The 13,752-nt window shown below is 33.1% G+C and overlaps 1 protein-coding gene across 1 annotated transcript; it reads right to left on the minus strand.

Annotated features, from left to right (window-relative positions):
- Positions 1-11,720: 11,720 nt before the first annotated feature.
- On the minus strand, positions 11,721-13,153 carry LOC107020073 (acylsugar acyltransferase 3-like). The gene has a single exon (XM_015220402.2). The coding sequence runs from the start codon at positions 13,130-13,132 to the stop codon at positions 11,828-11,830; it is 1,305 nt and encodes a 434-aa protein (XP_015075888.1). The 5' UTR covers positions 13,133-13,153; the 3' UTR covers positions 11,721-11,827.
- Between the last annotated feature and the right edge of the window lie 599 nt (positions 13,154-13,752).

Genomic DNA, 13,752 nt, shown 5'->3' on the forward strand with positions numbered 1-13,752 from the left:
CTTTACCTAAGTCATTTTTGAGGTATTACACTAAGAAACCAAGAAAAATCAATTCTGTGATTAAGTAGGGAAATGTGGAATGTTTCCTGCTTTCAAAAGTGAGTTTTTGTCATTTTCAAATGGAAATAACTTCCATATCAGGAATATTTTGTATGTTTTATTCATATGGTTGGAAAAACCTTAGCAATATCTTTCCAACGCCACCGAGTTTTCCAAAATCCGATGTCGTATGAGGGAGATATGCCTTTTAGAAGTTGGGTTATTGGCCTGAGGAAAGTCCAATCCGGATTTTAGTAAGGGTATGTTGTCTTTTCACCCTAGTATTTTATAATTCATTTTAAGGTTATATTAGGGGTAAATCAAGTCACAAATCAGTTTTAGAAAAATTAAGGACTCATAGGGCTTGGGAGAAAAGAGAAAGAAGAAGAAGATCAAGAATTGTCCAAGAAACTCCAATATCGTTGCGTGGATTTTGTAGGGGTGATACCTATGTGGGTATATGAGAGAATTTGGTGTTGTTTCCTTTCACCCAAACCAAATTTGTTTCAATTCATCAAGTGAAAGTTAGTGAATGATGAACATGGAAGTTCTTGACGAATAATTGTGAAATTCTTGTTGGTTGAATTGTAGTTCATCTCTAGTAGATTTGATTCATATATCCGAACTATTTTTGGGTCTAATTTATTGGATAATGAAGTATTTAGATATCCTAAGTTTTGGGGTGGGATGGGAGTTTAGAAGAATTTGAACTGAAAACCAGAGAAGAGAAGTCGGAAATCGCGTCTGACAAGCCCTGGGGCGCCGGCCTGCCAGAGCCCCTCAGGGTAATCTTTGTCCGTCAAGGTTTGGCGCCCCACGCCTCTCAGAGCGCCAACTTCCCCTGGGGACCCCGTTCTCTCCTTATATTTCCGTACTAGTTCCTAAGCAATGTACCTATCATTCTTAGTTGATTTCAACACTCTAAAGCACCTCTAAACATCATGAATTCATCCATAAACATGAGATCATGATTGTTGAATTCATAATTCAATTCAAGGAAAGCAAAGATTAAAGTCAACGAAGTTAGGAGTCAAGTTTAAAAGTTAAGAAGCAAGTAAGTGAGTTCTTAAAGTTTTAAAAGAATCTTAAAAAATCATTTTAACTTTGATTAAGGCTCAATTTACAATTAAAGCAAGCAGAAAAGAGTTGAGTTAAGTACTTAAAAGCTGTGAAGGAACTAAGTATCCCTAAGAGTTAAAGTTTCAATATAAGTAACAAGCAAGAGTTGAATTCATTTCTCTAAGGTTATAAGGGGGACAAAGTATTACCTAAAGGTTAATAAATGTTTCACATTTAAGTTAAAAGAAAACTATGAAATTCCAAAAGAGTTTTGAACTAAAGAGGAAAATGTTGATTCCAAAAGAGCTTCTAAAGCTAAAGGGTTTAGTAAATTATCTCAACCCAAAGGAAGGAAGTTTTATTAAAAGTATGAGCTAAAGCATGCTTTGGGAGTAGTATTGAGCACCGATGTAAACAATATAATCATCATAGGTATTAACGTTTCATACTTTATAGATGATCACTTAAGATTAGCCAGTGGATCCACTAGGTTGAGGATGTTCTATGAGATGACAAAGTATAGGAAAGGCATCATGGATGAAACGTTGTATCATCTCTTACGTTCATAGTGGTAGTTTTTGGTTAGAGAAACTCTCACAGAAATTATAGTATTTTCATATATAAGTAGTAAAGTTGAGTTTATTTTTTTATCTTTAATGAAGTAAGTGTTTATACTCTTTTACCAGTTTAAGTTGTTATCTTGTGAGTGAAGTAGAGCCAACGTAAGTTCATCCTTAATCCATTTCAAACTTTATACATGTGTTTAGCATTCCAACTAGCATACTCGTACATTAAATGTACTTATACCAGATACCCAGTTGGCCAGCATCGTTTCATGATGCAGACGCATGTAACCACGATCAGAAGACAGCGCACCGTTGATCCAGTTGAGCACTCCATAGTCACTTGGTGAGCCTCCTTGCATTCAGGAGGACATCCCTTTATTTTTTTTCTAGCTTAAATCATTAGGATGTCGTGGGATCTTACATAAAATCCATCTCAGTCAGTTTAGAGGCTTCATAGACAATGTAGTAGTTCAGTTTTGGAGTCTACTTTAACTTATTCTTCGTATGTTACAGTATTGAGACTTAAGTGTCATTTTGGCCAAGACAAGTTATTAAGATATATTATCAGAATGCCTTCAATTCTTTATCGGAGTTTAGCATAGTCTTCCTCTGAGTTAAGTTAGTCCAGCCAAGGGTTCGCTCAAGGCCAGCAATGATCATGGGTGCCGACCACACCTAGGGTGTAGAATCCGGGCGTGACACTTATCCTCAAGATTTTCATCTCCGTTGTTGTAAGTTCACCATCGTGTTTTGTCTCATCAAAGTCATTTGCAACAATATTCCACAAATATTTATATTTCAAATGTTTTTTCATTCTTATCTTTCAGTATTCAGCATGAGTTCCCTCAAAAAATGCAGTAAGAACAATCAACACCTTCATTTCTTTTGGATGCCATAATTTTTTTCTTAAGAACGAAAACCTACTCTTGGTATCAATTTGTAGGAAATATAGAAGGAGAATATTATCGTTAGAGAATTCTCAATTTTTATATAGGCCACTTAAGGAAACTTGAGTTAATTAGAATTATCAATTACATCTCTATTCATAGTAGTAAAATGTAAAACCAATAGTCTGCACAAATAACTAGATACATGTATCGGAATTAACTAGATACATGTATTACAAACTCCTAAAGGACATCTTGAAAAACTAAGATAAGATTTTAGAAGAATAAACATCAATGTGGATGCATTAATTCCAATATTAGATTCGTTCTTAATTTTGATTCATTGATTTCCTATTGTTCTTAACAATCGAATAGAGCTTGTGGGTTGATTTTAAAGGGCGTCGGGTTAGTTAATATTGAAATTGCTTGTGGGTGAAATATGGGTCTTCCTTTTATTTTTGCGGGTGAAGTCTGATTAGACAAAATTTAAAGACATGTTTTGAGTTTTCCCAATGGTATATTGGATGACGTCATTCTTAAGGTAATATATGATTGTTTATTATTGAAATTTGGGGGAACTCTAATAACCCACAGTGATTGGGTATGTTGGGTGACCTTGAATTGTCTGAAAAATACTTTTATGATTGGTCGTTTCATGTTATTAAGTTAAGTTTTGAAATATAAGTTGAAGGGTTGCAAAATACTTGTTCGGCGAGCTCGACATTCGGCGACTCACCATGTTAGCTCTAGCTCGGCCTTTTATTAAGAATTGTTGTCTGTAGTTTTTTGTCACTTTTAGTGACCGCTTATAAGATCACCCAAATGAGTTTGATGACTTGCCGATTCAATGTGTCGCTAACTATATAATTTAATTAATAAAAATGAGGATTTTTTATATTCGGATGAAATAAATTCCTCACTTAAGTCCTATATACCTTTATTTTGATGTTTGAAGAAGAATCATGATTGTAATCTCTAGCATCCTTGTTAATCTTGTTATTTGAAGTGTTTTGGAAAAAAGAGGAGAAGATTTTGCCATACTAACTTATGATATCTAATTGAACTTGATTTTGGGAGAAGTTAATTATCATGAATTAGGGTTATGGGATGAGAAAAGAACAAAAACACTCCTCCTAGAACCTCAAAAGAAAAGAAAAATAATTTTTTGGAGAACGTGCACTGGTCTCGCGGCTGGAGCTTGTTGTTCATCTTGTATTCCTAAGATACTTAGTACAAAACAGAATCTGGAAAAATAAAAAGAAGATTAAGCCCACTGAATAAAAAGGGGCCCCTGAAGGAAATTATTCCCCTCTAGTATTCACGATTCGATTTTGAATATGTCCTCCCAAGATAGAATTATCTCAATACCAATGTATTGATACCCAAAACACTGGTGTCAGCGAGCCACTCAACGACAATAAAGTACACTTAGAATACTACATTTAGGAGCAGTAGAAGATGTCCAAAAAAATTGATTCTTAAAATGAGAGGAAATCCTTCAATTTATAGAAAACAAAGGGTAGGATGAAAAGGTTCTTATGTGCCTTACCGGAAAGATCACAAACCTTTGGAAAAGTCACAACCTTTAAAAAATATCACAACCTTTCATAAAAGTCACAACTTTTCATAAAAGTCCTAACTTTTCGTAAAAGTCACAATTTTTCATAAAGTCAACTCTTCATTTTCAATTCACACCTTTTAAAAGACAACAATTCCCCACATGAATGGAGAATGACTCCAAGACAAAGAAATGGACAAGTATGTGTACCTTACAAGGAAGAATTAATTGCATCTTGATAGGTAGGTTTCCCTTGTACTTTCTGTAGTGAACATACGTCGGATATACTTGGTCAATCGGTAGATTCGATATCTTTGAACCGTCGAGCTTTTGTGTATACCTAGACAATCATATGTCACACAATTAACCGTTTACCATATATGGTTCTTACGGTTGTGTTCATTTCAGCCATGAACACCTCCTTGTTTTATGAATGTATAGAGAGATGGGTTTTTGACAATCATCTTCTTTGAAAAGGCTTACACTTCACACTAACATAGGTGATTTTTAATCATATTATCGTATAGATACAATATTTGGTAAGCTTTGCAAAACTTAGCAAATCATTAAAACCATTATGCTTTATTAACTCATTAACAAGCCTTAATTTTGTATCTTTTTTTCTGAGCATTGTCTTCATCATGAGAATGAATTGAGTTGGTTGACAATGTCGAACCGTCATTCACAACTTTGTTTTTCTCCTTGAATCTCGCTCTTGGGATCTCCAGTTTGCTAGATAGAGTACCGCCATGATGACTTATCCTAATCCGTAAATTCATTCCCTTAGATGATCTTTCAACTATCTCTCTAGTTAGGCCTTTTTGTAAGTTAATCCGACACATTATACTTTGACATTACATAGCCAATTATGATAATTCTTCTAGATAGTAGTTTTCTAACGGTATGATGTCTATGTCCTATATGACGAGACTTTCCATTATACATCATGCTCCATGCCCTACCTATTGCATATTTATTATCAATGTGTATGCATTCTAATGTCAATGGTTTGGTCCAAAAAAGAATATCTATCAAGAAATTCCGGAGGCTTTCAACTTATTCACCGACCTTATTTAAGCACCTAGCTCAAAGATCATTCTAGAGCTAGAGATACATGTCTCTTTTGAAATATTTCCAAGAGACTGCTCCTCTACCAATAGTAAATACATACCCACTTCTAGATTTTACTTCATTTGTTCGGTGATCCAATTTGCATCACTATATCCTTTAAATACTGTTGGATATTTTTATAATGCAAGACATAGGTTTAACTATTTTTTAAATACTCCAAAACTCTATTTGTTACAATCTAATGAGTTCGATTTGGATCACTCATGAATCGACTATGTTCATTAATTCCAAATGATATACCAGATCATGCACACTTTGTGATATACATCATTCTTCTCAATACTCTAGCACAATCCAATTGTGAGTCACTTTCACTCACTCTTTTGAAATGCAAAGCTCACATTTATTTTGGACTTGACAATATTGAGATCCAAATATTTGAACTAGTCAAGTACCTTTTAAATACAATGAAACCATGAAAATGCTAAACATTATGGAGTTCTAAGGATTCTTATACCTAAGATCGCACAAGCAACTCCAAGATATTTCATTCCAAACATGGTTTCTAGCATACATTTAGTAGTATTTGTTACTAGTGTCTCTATTGATGATCAACATATCACCAATATACAAACAAACAATGACTATGTGAACACATTTATCACTTCCATCGTTCTTAAATCCACTTGCCATTATGGTTTGGTCAAATTTCTTATATCATGGTTTGGGTGCTTGTTTTAGTCCATAAGGTGACTTAACAAGTTCGGACACTTTCTTTTATTTATCAAGAACCAAAAAACTCTCAGTATGTTCCATGTAAATTTCTTCCTCCAATTCTCCATTTAAGAGAAATGTTTACATATTCATTTGATGAATTTGGAGGTCAATTATCTTAGGCATATTTATATGCCTAAATACGACAAATTGTCCATCTTTAACGTTAGTTTAGGACATTATCTAATCTAACTAGCTTGTTTTGGCTTTATATTGTGATGATTGCACAACAATATGCTTGATTAGTGATTTTTCAGGTTACTAAGTGAAATGATTAAGTGTTGTAAATAAAAGGATTTGAAGGCGACAAGATACAGCCAGATGAGACATTGGCACGGTGCCCTAGCCACATCGGTGTAGCAAAGGCATGACGCGCTAGGCCAAGAGTGACTTAGGGTGATTTTAGGCGCACTGGCACGTGGTGCGCCAGCCTTCTAGGTGTTATTCTGGCGCGTCGCCCCAGCCATTTGCGGGGTTTTGAAGAAACTTTAAATTTAAAGGACTGCTAATTAAAGTAGAAATCGACTTTATTTTCCTATTTACTATAAATAGACCCTTAGGGCCTCATTGTTAGGGGTTCAAATTTTTTATTGGTGTGCAAAAGCAAGAATTTAAGTTTGTAATAGATCTTAATCTTCTAACTCTTTTTTTATGAAATCACATGAACGATAGTCTTTTATGGTTTTTGAATAGTATGAGTAGCTAAATGCCCTAGTTCTGGTGCTGCAACTATGAATTAAATGTTGAATATTATTTACTTTTGAGTTAGTTTTTGGTTGTCAACATAAGTTGCTTTTGTATTCTTGTTTTACTATTTTATGCTTGATAACCATAAGATAAACGTAGTGTTTAATCTTAAAATCGAGAAAGGCGAGGTTAGATAGAAGAGAGGATATAGAGAGCTCGATCGACCCATTAGATTGAGGTGATTTTTTCAGGAGTGACACCCAGACGAACAACTTGCTTGTTACGTAATAGGACGAAATATAAATGCTCGCCAATTATCTTACTTATCCCCTCTCAATGATGAAGTTAGGTATCTAATTGGGATACGCAACGAGAGATGTGTAGCCGGACTCATATAATTAACCCTATAAACCAGTAATTTGACAACCAAAAATAGTTCTAAGACAATAGTATGATGCATGAGATTCAACATGCACTGCAGCCTTGGAATTATTTTTTTCTTGCTTGAAACACCATTTTGAAATCGCTAAATTTTAGTTACTTTAATTCATTGCTAAAAGTAGTCGCACTTAACAACAAACCAGCAACTCTTGAAATAGCTACTTTTAATTTTAGTTATGGAATTAAGTTTAAATATAAATTGATCATGAGTCCCTTGGAAACGATAACTCGTTTCGAATAAGAATCTATATTACTTGCGCCACCACGTACACTTGCGTCTATATTGGAGAGCAATATTCATATATCACAACTAATAATATTAGCATCCTAATGGATGTAATTCTAGTTACTGCCGAGTATATATATCAACAAAATCAACGCCTTGTTTTTTTGTCTAAAGCTTTTGACACAAAGTCTTGCTCTATATTTGTCAGCAGTTCTATCAACTTTCATTTTCCTTTTGAGGATTCACTTTGAACCCATAAGTTTATATCCTGTAGGAAGATCAACCAACTTCCAATAGGATTGCTCAAAATTGAATCAATCTCACTATTGACACCATCTGTCCAAAAGGATGAGTCTGCATAAGACACAAGAAAAGTTCCAAAATCATATTCGAAGGAAGTGTATGTCCCTTGACATTTACTACGCATCTGAGTCTCTTTATTAGTAAATTATCCTTTTGTTCTTTCCAAGGTCGTTTAGACCTTTCACTAGACTATTCAAGTCTAATTTTATAGTTTACTGTCTTCGGTCCTATTTAAATCCTTTTAGAAATAGGAACTTGGACTTTTGCTAGATACCTCCATACTTTTGAAATATTTCAAGTTGTATTCTTCCTTTTATTTCTCATATGGAATAGATTGTCTCCTGAACAAAAAAACTTTTTATTGAATTCTTTATGAAAAGACAAAAAAATTGTTGTTCTGTTTTGCGGTAAGGATGGTTCCTATACACAAGTTTTGTGGTAAACCGGAACATATAAGTAATGCAACCAACATTTCCTTCAAAGTTCATTTATTTCCATTAGATTAGCAGGGCAATGTTTGATGAATAATTTCACTTTTCAAACATATTTCTGCAAAATGGGATTTCTACTCTTCATTCCTTTTACATCTAATAATTTCCCAATTGATTTTCAACTTCAATTGTCTAGATTCCTATTGCTTTATCATCACCATTCAGCAAATAGACAGTCATTTCTAATGCAATTGTCAAATAACGTTGTGAGATACATTTTTCACCACGAGATGGTGTTGACTTCATCTCACAAATATCAGTGTAAATCAATTCTAAGTTATTAGAATTTCTTTCTACAGATTTATAAGAATGCTTAGCATACTTAGATTTCAGAAAAACTTGACATTAATTATTTATTGCACTCAAAGTTAGACAAAATTTCTAAGTTGATCAGTTTTTCTAACAATGTTTGTAATTGACATGTCACAATTGTTCATGTCACAAACAGTTTGACTCAAGCAAATAAGAACAAATAAAAATAGTAAGTTTTAAAATATGTCCGCAATGTAGGTTTTTTGACAAATATTTTGTTCCAACTTCTTACAATGTTGTGTGATACAAACATTGTCTAGAGTCAACACCTTGTAAAATGTCCTTTTTCAGAAAGACCTTTCCATAACTTTCGATTTGATTGTTACAAAACAACCCATGAACAAAGTTTCATCGAGTCCAACAAAGACAACTAGTCCAAATGCTTCTTTACAAAACATGACAACTGAGTGTTAACAAATATTCATGTTTATACAAATAATTATATTTAATAGAAATATCTTTACATGAAAAATGACAACATTTTTAAGAAACACTTTTTCATAAAAGAACTCAATCATTTTGAACAAGTATACATATAATTTGGTAGTTTCATACTAGTCATACCATATACTAGTAAATCAGAAACTCAACGACCACAATGTCAAATATACTCCAACAATTTTGTGAGTCCACATTTTAAATGTGATCTCAAAAATATTTTTCAAGTATTTGAAAATAGTTTTTAACATATTTCTCGAGACTATCATACAGTCATTGGTAGTATGAAACCTCTTTTGAAAATATTATTCTACAAAAGAATTATATTGCTTTCAATTCTCTTTGAAAATCTTTACATAGTGTCAAAGTTCATTCCATAGAGACACAAAATCATAAACTCTAAGTCAATGGTATTTTTCGCTCTATCATAAATAGATATAACACTTCATATTTAGAATAATAACAATATAGACAAAAAATTATACACTTTGTTTCTATATACCAGTGAAGTTTATAGAAAGTCAAAAGTATAATATTGAATTATATGAAGTTTTCATATAAACCAATTGCATTGTTTGATTTATCTAGAGTAGAAGCTACAAAAGCTTTTATTCTCCAAAATCAAACACAATCAAATTTCACATGGAGTACAAAACTAAAAAAGTTTTTTAGCCACGAAACATAATTAAACATAATCTTTAACACATTTAAATGTTTTTCTACAAAAGTTTTTTAGCCGCGAAGTTGAATTAAACATAATCCTTAACACATATAAATGTTTTTCTTTTCAATAGTCATCCAACTATAACATTTTGACATACTATTTTATCAAACAAAAATATGTATCTCTCATTTTGCAAACTAAAGAATTGTAAAGGCAACTCTATTTGCCAAGCAAATTCATTCCACAGCATATGGTTTGCAAATCATTTTCTAAAGATATACATGATAAAAAATATCAAAGTTGTTAACTCTTACAAACTATTTTCCTCCTTAGACAAAATAATAAGAGGTTTACCTGGTGTAATCTTTTATCGGAATACCATAAAAAAAATTATGTACATTCTCACTTCAACTTTACTAAATAAAGCTCCAAATTCTGGAGAAGTAATGCATTAATCTTCTACTTCCATGATTTGTTTCTCTCAAATCAGTACAATACAAGAAATACCAACAGTATAATAATTTTCTTAAGATTGTTGTTCATCTTGTATTCCTAAGGTACATAGAACAAAACAGAATTTGGAAAAACGAAAAGAAGATCAAGACCACTGAATGCACAGTGTCCCCTGAAGGAAATTATTTTCCTCTACTATCCGAGGTTTGATTTGGAATATGTCCTCCTAGGATAGAATGATCTCAATAACCAGAATATTGATACCCAAAACGCTGGTGTCAGTGAGCCACTCACGGCAGTAAAATACACTTAGAATAGTAGATTTAGTATTACAAGAAACAGTCCAGAAAAATAGATTCTTTAAATGAGAGGAAATCCAGAAAACAAAGATAGTGTGAAAAGTTCTTATTGTGCCTTACCGGAATGGTCACAACTTTTGAAAAAGTCACAACCTTTAGGAAAGATCACAATCTTTCATAAAAGTCACAGCTTTTCATAAAAGTGTCAACTTTTCATAAAATTCACAACTTTTCATAAAAGTCGCAACCTTTCATAAAAGTCGCAACTCTTCATAAAAGTCGTAATTCTTCATAAAAGTCGCAGTTCTTCATTTTCCAGTCACACCTTTTAAAACCTAACAAAGCCTAGATCACATGGCTGTTAACACATTCGTGGTAGTAGCACTGACCTTGCCGTGTGGTCGCGTAAAGGATGTCTCCTTTGCATAGTAGATTCATGTATACTTTGTAGTGCCTAGTAAAATGGGCATAACTTTTAGCACATAACAATAATGTGAGTGTGGTGAATGCGAGAATTGGAGTTGTCAGTAGAGAATTCATAAAGATAGAAGAGCTAAGTGCAATTAAGGGTTTTTTGGTGAAATTAGAACTTATATTTAAGTGGTATGCAATGTAAGTAAAATAGAATTTTAGTCCTCAGAGTATATAAGTGTTCACACACTACTAAGAAAATGTGAATTTTCTAAGGACGTTTTGTTGGAAATTAGCTTATCGTTCCGAAATGTTTTCAACTAAACTAAACGTATATAACAGTATGTTGGTGTTTCGAAATTTCTAACATAGTATTTAGTTTAAAGCTTGGAAAATGGTAGAATTTCAACACAGTGTACTGCAGTTTCACTAGTACTAATGAATAATACGTTGAGCTCTATATTAATGGAAAGGATTGCACATGAAAAAAGTAAAATGAGAGGCTAAAGTGTCGGCCAGTCTATTGCATCAATATGCAACTAAAATTTTTTGAAGGGTTACAAATATTGATCCTTGTTAAACTTTTCCTCCATTTTTTTATTTTCCATCCAGTTTCGAAATTCATATTTAGGTCCAATAAAATTTGAATTCACATAAGAAATTCTCATATTGGGGGAAAAACTTTTCTAACATAGGAAAATCAATACCTACGAGAACTTGAACCCAAATATAATAAGTGTCCTAAAAAGTGAAGTATATCAATTTATGAAAATAATGTGTGTTTCATTCATATGCCATTTGTGCTTAGTTCAAAGTGTTAACATCAAATGGGTTTATATCATGTTTTAGTTGTTTCCTTTATAAATTATGTGGTTTTGAATAAATTCCAAATGCATGTTTAAATTTCAATTGTTGCTTTAATAAAATTAGGATCTTCTCAACTCTTTATGCAACTTGAAATATCGATCTAATAACCAAATAATTCATCGCCTGGAGCTCATGCTAATTGACCAATAAAACATTTCCAATATCCTTGCTTATTCCTCAAAAACTCTGAATAAAAGTACATTGACGTACAACTTAATACGAGCATATTTTATTTGTCATCATCAGAGACATACTCAACACACAAAATATATGTAAAACATCTAACAGCTTGGAACTAAAGAAGCAAACTCAAGAAGCTCAGTGTCATGTTGAAATACGGACATATCCTGCTCAGTAAGCGTCACAAATGCATCGATTCCACCAGTTTGGTTACCCATCAAGATAGCCAACTTGTTATTTAGTCCATTTGCTATACTCACCTTTGTAGGCTTCCCCCATCCAAAATCGATTTCATGAAGAGCAAATTTCACCAAACTAGTAATTTGATACGCATTAGGACCATTTTCATGATATTCCTGTTTTGATTTTGCTAGTTCGAGTAGCAAGGCAACAAACATGTTGTCGTTGACGTTATCTCTTTTGTAAACTAGCTCTTTAGATTTCCTCATTTCACTGACCAATTTTGATATTGTTATAGATTCTTCGTTATTAGTTATTATTGATGTTGGACATATGGTAAGAATATTTCCAATAGCATTTGGAGGCAAACCAACTTGTGCTCGCAAATCAACTGCTTGAACCATTGATGATGGTTGGAAAATCCCTGAGTTTGCCTTTGCTGCTCTAACAGCACATTTAAAGATAAGTGCACTCACAACTTCAGTACGTGTTGGATTTTGCACCTCTGATTCAGCAGCAACCGTGTTCTTAAGGTTAAGTAATTTCTGATTAGAGAAAATGTACCTTCTTTGGACACAATCATGTTTGTTTGACATGAATAATGGGGATAGAAAAGGACCACTTGAAGGTGGAGGAAAAACAGATTGTTCAACATAGTGGAGAGATGGTATGGAGAAATTATTTGGATGGGAAGTTATGTGAGACCAATCACGAAAAAAATTGTAACCACTGCATCCATCTCCTATCTTATGTGATATACACATACTTATAGCGATTCCTCCACAATTAAAATAAGTAAGTTGAACTACAATTAGTCCACGGCTTGCGCAATTTGACCAAGGCAAACCTTGAGGAAATAGCAAATCTTCTATAGCTGTATTATGCCAGTTAAGAGTTTCTGATATGAGGCAATCAATTTGAACTTGAATGAATTCAGCCCCCGCGTCATTACAATCAATTGTAGTATTATCTTTAAGCCTTCCTGCATATGGATAATAAGTGGACAATATTTTGGATAAAGATTCCTCAAGAAGTTGAGATATTTGACTAGTGTTTGAGATAGCATTATCTTTGGTGTAGAAAAGGGAAAATGGAATGTAAGTGTTGCTAAAAGCTTGATCAATTAAAGAAAGTTTGTGCCATCTTTTAGTAGGACAAGTTGGAGAAGATGGCTTGATGAGTTTCTCAGAGATAATGGACACAAGTGGATGGGCAACTGACTCCATTTTGATATCAAATGCTTATCTTCTTTTTCGGCTATGTTACTGCCTTTACCACTTTTATAGATCTAAAATAAATTCAATCATAATGTTTTAGATAGCTAATTCAGTTTTGGTAAGCCAAGGAACTACATTTTCTCTCTTGTTCAGCTAACTAAAAAGGCTTCTTTATTTTTAGTGAGTCAAAGGTGTGCGTGCTAATAACAAAAGGAAGTCAAATCTGACTCTGCCTCTGCCTCTGGTCTACAAAATTCATTTATTTTTAACTGTTTATATTTCTCACCAAAAAAATGGTAGGTGACTCCAGGGCAGATTTAGGTAATTGCATTGAATTTTTGGGAATTCAATAAGTTTTGCATGAATTGTGTGTTATTCTTGAAAAATACAATAGATATATCTCGAACTAAGAAAAAAATGACTTGGAAACCAACTAAGAAAGATTGTGTGACTAAAAAAAAGGAAGGATTTATCCCGAACTTTAATAAATGGTACGTTTATGCCTTCCGTTATACTTTGCATTCACATAAGCTCTTGCCTTTCAATTATATGTACACATATACTCCTCTTACAAGTGGACCCCTCATTTTTACACGTGTCTTAATTCTATAGAATTATCCGTTTGATCC

The sequence above is a fragment of the Solanum pennellii genome, chromosome 5, assembly GCF_001406875.1.
Source record: "Solanum pennellii chromosome 5, SPENNV200".
Taxonomy (NCBI): domain Eukaryota; kingdom Viridiplantae; phylum Streptophyta; class Magnoliopsida; order Solanales; family Solanaceae; genus Solanum; species Solanum pennellii.

Bases quoted from the DNA above. Each gene is read 5' to 3' on its own strand.
- LOC107020073 (XM_015220402.2), bottom strand. From the start codon at position 13,132: ATGGAGTCAGTTGCCCATCCACTTGTGTCCATTATCTCTGAGAAACTC.